We start from the raw sequence: 6,771 nt of genomic DNA, 5'->3' as shown, positions 1-6,771 counted from the left end.
TTTTTGTTTAGAGACTAGTTCATGATTATATGAAGAACTAGGTCTATTTTTTGATGATTTTGATGAGTTGTTGTGGGACGTGAAGGTTAATGGAGTAAGTGTTTGAAGTCAGCGATATTGGGAGTATTCACAATATTTTTTTTTTATCGTGATTTTGTGCTTTGAGTGGTGTTATACTTTGGGGGTGATTCTCGGTTTTTTTTTTAATTGGGATTATTTGGTGGATTGTTCTTTGGCTGTCTTTGCAATTTGAAGATTATCTGAATTAGTAAGAAAGGTTGAGACCAAGACTACGGTGACTGAGCTTTCGTCTTCTCATCGTATTACTAATCGAAAGTTAGAGGGAATATCAAATTTCCAACAATGGAAGAAGGTGGTTCGATTGGCTGTGATCAACAGGATCATTTGACAAAATCGAAACCTGTTGATAAGACATCATGGGACACTGTTGATGCACGGATTTTGAGCCAGATGCTGAATTCAATGGAAAATCAGATTGCAGACTTGGTGACTCATATTGATACTGTTAAGGAATTATGGGAATATTTGAATATCCTGTACTCTGGACAGGACAACCTGTCACGTATATATGATCTTTCCCAAGCTTTCTATGAAGTGGAACAAAAGAATCTCTATGTTACCCAATATTTTGCTGACCTCAAACGTTTGTATGAGGAGCTGAATTCTGTCCTTCCTATTTCATCGGATGTGCAAGCGATGCAAAACCAACGAGAACAGCTTGTTGTTGTGATATTTTTGGGTGGACTTCATAATGAATTTGAGTCGGTGAGGTCTCAGATTCTTGGTGGAGATAAGGTCACCACACTTTCAGAAACTTTTTCTCGAGTTTTACGTGCTTCCCGTAAAAGCAGCCAAGAACCCACCAATGCTGAAAATTCTGCTCTTGCTTCTTTTCCATCAAACCGTGCCTCTAATGGTGGGACAGGTAATAGTGGTGGTGGTGGTCGTGGTTATGGGATTGGCACTAGTAAAGCTCCCACTTCTAGTGCTTCAGAGACTTCAAGACAGGTGAGGATTTGTCATCATTGTGGTAAGCCTGGCCATATTTAGCGCTTTTGCTGGAAACCACATGGTAAACCACCTCAATTTGCCAACTCGGCTAGTAGTGATTTGGGTGTTCAAACAGGTAATGCTACTGCATGTCATTCATCCACTTCTCATCCCTGGATCATTGATTCAGTTGCCTTGGATCATATGACTGGGGTTTCAGGTATTTTTTTCTTCATTTCGTGAGTCTTCTTCAAATGTTGTGTTGGTTGATGGGTCTTTAGCTCAGGTTCGGGGTATAGGCACTGTGCATGCTACCTCGTCTTTGACTTTATCCTTTGTTTCTTATTTGCCTAAGTTTCCATTTAATTTGTTGTTTGTTCACAAATTCACCAAAGCTCATAATTGTTCTGTCACTTTTTTCCCTGGCTATTGTGTATTTCAGGATCTCAAGTCGAAGAAGACGATTAGTAGAGGCTGTGAATCTGGGGGGCTGTATCTACCTAAAGACACATCAGCGGTGGCATGTTCGAGTGTGGCGCTTCCTCATCAGATTCATTGGCGTTTGGGTCATCCTTCCTTAGTGAGTTTGAAAATTTTAGATAGTCGTTTCAAATCTTTGTCTAGTCTTAATTGTGAGTCGTGTTAGTTTGGGAAACTTCACCATGTAAGTTATCCCCCAAGAGTTAATAAACGGGCTGCCCACCATTTTTCTTTAGTTCATTCTGATGTATGGGGCCAATGTCCGGTTGTTTCTTAGTTAGGCTTTCGTTACTTTGTTACATTTGTTGATAATTATTCCAGAGTTACCTAGATTTATTTAATGAAGAACCGTTCTGAGTTATTCTCCATTTTTTGTGCTTTTGTTCTTGAAATTCAGAATCAGTTTAATACTTCATTAAAAGTTCTTCGTAGTGATAATGCTAAAGAATACTTTTCTGCTCCTTTTACTACATTTACGGTTCAGCATGACATCATTCATCAGTCCTCTTATACGGACACACCTCAACAAAATGGTGCGTCTGAGAGGAAAAACAGACATTTAATGGAAGTCACTCGATCTCTTTTGTTTGAGATGAAAGTGGCTAAAATTTTTGGGCTGATGCAATTTTGACCGCATGTTATCTTATTAACCGTCTGCCATCTTCATTTTTGTGTAGGAGTATTCCATATTCTTTGTTGTTTCCTTCTCAACCTTTGTTTGCTTTACCCCCTCGTATATTTGGGAGTATTTGTTTTATTAGGGATCATCGTCCTAGTCACTCTAAGTTGGATCCTAGGCCTCTTAAATGTCTTTTTGTAGGGTATTCTAAAACTTAAAAGGGTTATCGTTGCTATTCTTTTGATATAAAGAAATAATTTGTTACAGCTGATGTTAAATTCTTTGAGTCCACTCAATTTGTTCAGTCTTCGTTGCCTTCTTCAGATTTGGACGATGATCTGCCCGTCTCTATTGTCAAGTATTCTTCTCTTTTCCAGGATCCTTTGCCAGTAGCGCCACCTCCTACGAAGCCATCTGTTGTGTTCCACCGTCGCTCATCTGACGAGCTGACACCTCGCATTCCAGCTTATGACAAATATAGCACCCGGTTAGCTACCTTTACCTCGTCTTATTCACCTCCAGATCTGGATCCTCCAATAGGTACCTCCTCTTCACCTCCTATTCCTGTTATTCTGATTTAGATGTCCCTATTGCTTTTCGTAAGGGTGTTCGGAGTTGTGCCCAACATCTTACATCTTATCTCTAACTTTATGTCCTATACTGGTTTGTCCTCTACTTTTGTTGCTTGTTTGTCTACTCTTGAACGTCATCCTATTCCTAAGTCTGTTGCAGAAGCCTTGTCTGACCCTGGGTGGAGGGTTGCTATGACTGAGGAATTATCTGCGCTTAAGGATAATCAGACATGGGACCTTGTTTCTTTACCCTCTGGTAAGTTTGCCATTGGCTGTCGGTGGATATTTGTGGTGAAAGTTAATCCTGATGGGTTTGTGACTCGGTTGAAGGCCCGTCTTGTTGCTAAGGGATATGCCTAGGTCTATGGTATAGACTACCTGGATACCTTTTCTCCTGTTGCGAAACTTGCTTCTGTTCGCATTTTTGTTTCTTTGGCTGCTACACACCATTGGCCTTTGTTTCAGTTGGATGTCAAGAATGCTTTCTTATATGGTGATCTCCATGAGGAAGGGTTTACGGAGCAACCTCCTAGTTTTGTTGCTTAGGGGGAGTCTGGTAAGGTGTGTAGGCTGAAGAAATCATTGTATGGGCTGAAACAGTAGCCAATGGTTTGGCTGATTTACAGATGTTGTGTTGGAATTTGGACTGACTCGGTCTGAGAGTGATCATTCGGTGTTTGAGAGCTTGAAGACACATTTGGGACAACAATTTCAAACTAAGGACCTGGGATGTCTGAAATATTTCTTGGGTATTGAGGTAGCTCAATCATGGAAAAGGATTTCGCTCTCACAGCGGAAGTATGTTCTTGTCTTGCTTTCAGAGACAGGGTTACTGGGATCTAAACCTTTGGAAACTCCTATGGATCCTAATTTGAAACTAATGGCAGATGATGGTGATATCCTTGATGATCTAGAGAAGTATCGAAGGCTTGTAGGGAAACTCAACTATTTGATTGTGACTAGGCCTAAAATCTCCTTTCCTGTCAGTGTACTGAGTCAGTTTATGTCCTCTCCTCAGACGTCTCATTGGGATGCAGTTATAAGGGTTTTGCTCTATGTCAAGAAAGCTCCAGGGCGTGGTCTTCTATATATTGATCATGGTCATGGGAGGATTGAAGGTTTTACTAATGCTGACTGGGCAGGGTCTCCAGTGGATCGAAGATCTACTTTAGGTTACTGTGTGTTTGTTGGAGGAAATCTTGTTTCATGGAAGAGCAAGAAACAAAACGTTGTAGCTCAGTCCAGTGCAGAGTCGGAGTATCGTGCTATGGCACATAGCACTTGTGAGTTGGGTGGATTAAACAGTTGATGACAGAACTTGGGTTTGGTGATGATTCTCCTATGTTATTATGGTGTGATAATCAGGCTGCCATTCATATTTCTACTAATCCTGTGTTTCATGAGAGAACGAAACACATTGAGATTGACTGTCACTTTGTTCGTGAAAAGCTACAACAAGGGATTATTTCTCCGCGTCATGTTCGAACCGGGGAGTAACTTGCTGATTTGTTTACAAAGTCTTTGGGGAGTGTGAGAGTAGATTATATTTGTAACAAGCTGGGTACGATTAACATATATGCTCCAGCTTGAGGGGGAGTGTTAGAAGTTGTCGTGAAAGGGGGAGGAAGTCGTGAATTAGCGCTAGAGCTAATTCACGATTTCCCTCTTAGGGGTGTTTTGGTCTTTTTCTGTTTACCCTATTGTTAGTCTTATTATATTTTGGATTCATATGACTGTTGGTGGCAAGTCAATCTGTGACACGGTTGGAAAGCTAGGCTTTTGTGCTACTATTTCCCACATTTGGATGGAGTGTAACCTTAGAAGATAGACGTCCAATTCCCGCTCTTTAGACACGATTTGGATGGCCATCTTCTTTGATGTTTCATCCAAAGTTAATTCCCTCCCCCTAACTAGTGTGATAGATTCCCCAAGGAACAGGCTTATTGTTGTCTCCTGGGGTATCCCTTCCACTATTTTGCGCCCTTCCTAGCCTCTTTCTAGATGGGTTTGTTGGCCTTCGGGCTTGTATATCCCTCCCCCTCTTTCTTCGTAATTAATTTTTTATTCATCCAAAAAAAAAAGTCTTATTATATTGAATGTTTTGGGGCAGGCTGAGATACGGCTGTGACTCCCAACTTGTTGCAGCACTTCTTTTTCTCCTCCTCCTCTCTTCTCCTCTCTTTCTCCTTCTTTCTCTTTAATTTTATTACACCTCATGAAACAAATCAAGAGCTGAATCCATTTTTCAGAATCGCATAAACCCATATGCTAGCTAATTCATTACATGCGTTTTACATTTGGAAGTAACACTTCCTCTCCTTCTCTTTCAAGAACCGGCATCCAACCTTGCTTTTCCCAATTTATAAAACCCTTAATCAAGGTGTTGTAAACCATAACTTCAGTACTTTTGCCACCTTTCTACTCCAATATCTTTCAAAAACCTTGATAGCTTTTTGACACGACCTTAGCTACATTTCACCACTTTTGTTACCGTGACAGCATCAAGAACCAACCCCAGGTTGAAGCTCTTCTCTAGCAGCACTAGTGTTTGAGCCACACACCCACACACACACACACACACTCTCTCCCCCTCCATGTGATTATAAGGAGGGGAAAAAAAAAGGCTGGGTACAAATTCCGTTTCTAACCTGCTTGGTTAGAATCAGACACACCCTTTAATTTGGGTAATTTAGTTGAAGGTTTGTCTAGTTGTAACCTAGATAGGTTACTCTTACCAGGGAAAAAAAAACTAAGTAGGTTACAAAAGAATTGTAACATATTTTCAGTTACCTAAGATGCCCAAGGGCATGGCCCCAACTTTTACTGATTACAGACAAATTAACCACCAGGATGCACATGTGTGATTGTATGTGATTGTGTTCCTTAGGTACGATATATGTGTTTTTAGTTCCCCATATTTAAGTCTTTTTGCACCAAGGTCCACCCTCAGTTACCTGAAATGCCCACAATTACCTTTTAAAAGGATTCAAAAGGTAATTTCCCATTTTTATACTTTAAGTAAAAACTGATGCTAATCAATAGGGTAATAACTAATAAGTGCCTCATTCTGATCATCATTAACAGTTGACCTTGTTCATCAACCTTGTAGTGCTATAAGTGCCCTCCCCACCTCCACTCCCACCCCCAAAAAAAAAAAAGAAAAAAAAAAAAGCCAATACTGACTTAAAAGTATTGTATCTGCAACTATTCTTCCTGTTTCATTACTTAGGAAAGAAGGAATAGCTAAGGGACTTACCAGTTGCGACATGGGAATCCAGAATTTGGGATGAATATCGAAGGAAGCAGCACCTTCTCTGCAAGCCCACATCAAATGAAAAAGAAACTTCAATTCTGGATCAAATGAGCAATAACAGAAAAAACTAATGACATCTCTCAGTAATAGAAACCTTTGTAAAGCACCTCCTAAGTTAAGACAAGATACTTTTAGGAAGATTATCATGGCACCTTAGAACAGGGAACATTTATACTCGCAAAGCAGCTCCTAAGTTGAGACAAGATACTTTTAGGAATCAACTTGCCATTCAGCATCACAGCTAAAACTCTGATCAATTGACAACTGATCGAGTAAACCTTAAAATTCACATCAAAGTTAAAATACATATAGCATATCCTTAAATTAGGATAATATACTTAATAGGACAACACAGTGTCACCTAACCAGCCATGTTGACAAGCAGCAAGTTTCCTCCCACGGAATGAGCATCCAAGATGATCTATCAAATTTACAAAAATTGATATTCAAATAGTAGAAAAAGTACAAAAAAATTTTAATAGAGAAAAATTATGCAGTGAAATGACAAACCATGCAGTGGCTTCCCGAGCTTCTGTCATTACAGTAGTCATGGTATACACAATCCTTTGCTTTTCCAGTTTTGCTACCTCTTTGGTTATTTTCCCAGCTTCAAGTCATTATAGTAGGCAATTAGGCATGGTATACACAATTTTGATCAAGGATAGTAAAACGCAATGAACTAAACCAACAAAGCAATTACAAAAACTGCATCTCTGAATTTGGAAGGTGGAAATTGAGTTAAAGCTTCAATGGATCGATTCTAATGGAAGATTAAG

The 6,771-nt window shown here is 39.8% G+C and overlaps 1 protein-coding gene across 1 annotated transcript; it reads left to right on the top strand.

The window, feature by feature from the left end:
- Positions 1 to 363: 363 nt before the first annotated feature.
- Positions 364 to 3,991, top strand: LOC122655967. Its single transcript, XM_043850404.1, has 8 exons — positions 364 to 1,029; positions 1,232 to 1,297; positions 1,454 to 1,531; positions 1,889 to 2,024; positions 2,378 to 2,597; positions 2,715 to 3,021; positions 3,148 to 3,214; positions 3,309 to 3,991. Exons 1-8 carry the CDS (start codon positions 364 to 366, stop codon positions 3,989 to 3,991), a joined length of 2,223 nt encoding a protein of 740 aa, XP_043706339.1.
- Positions 3,992 to 6,771: the final 2,780 nt, after the last annotated feature.

The sequence above is a fragment of the Telopea speciosissima genome, chromosome 1 (genome assembly GCF_018873765.1).
Source record: "Telopea speciosissima isolate NSW1024214 ecotype Mountain lineage chromosome 1, Tspe_v1, whole genome shotgun sequence".
In the NCBI taxonomy this organism is placed as follows: Eukaryota; Viridiplantae; Streptophyta; class Magnoliopsida; order Proteales; family Proteaceae; genus Telopea; species Telopea speciosissima.
This window is presented reverse-complemented; position numbering and strand designations above follow the sequence as displayed.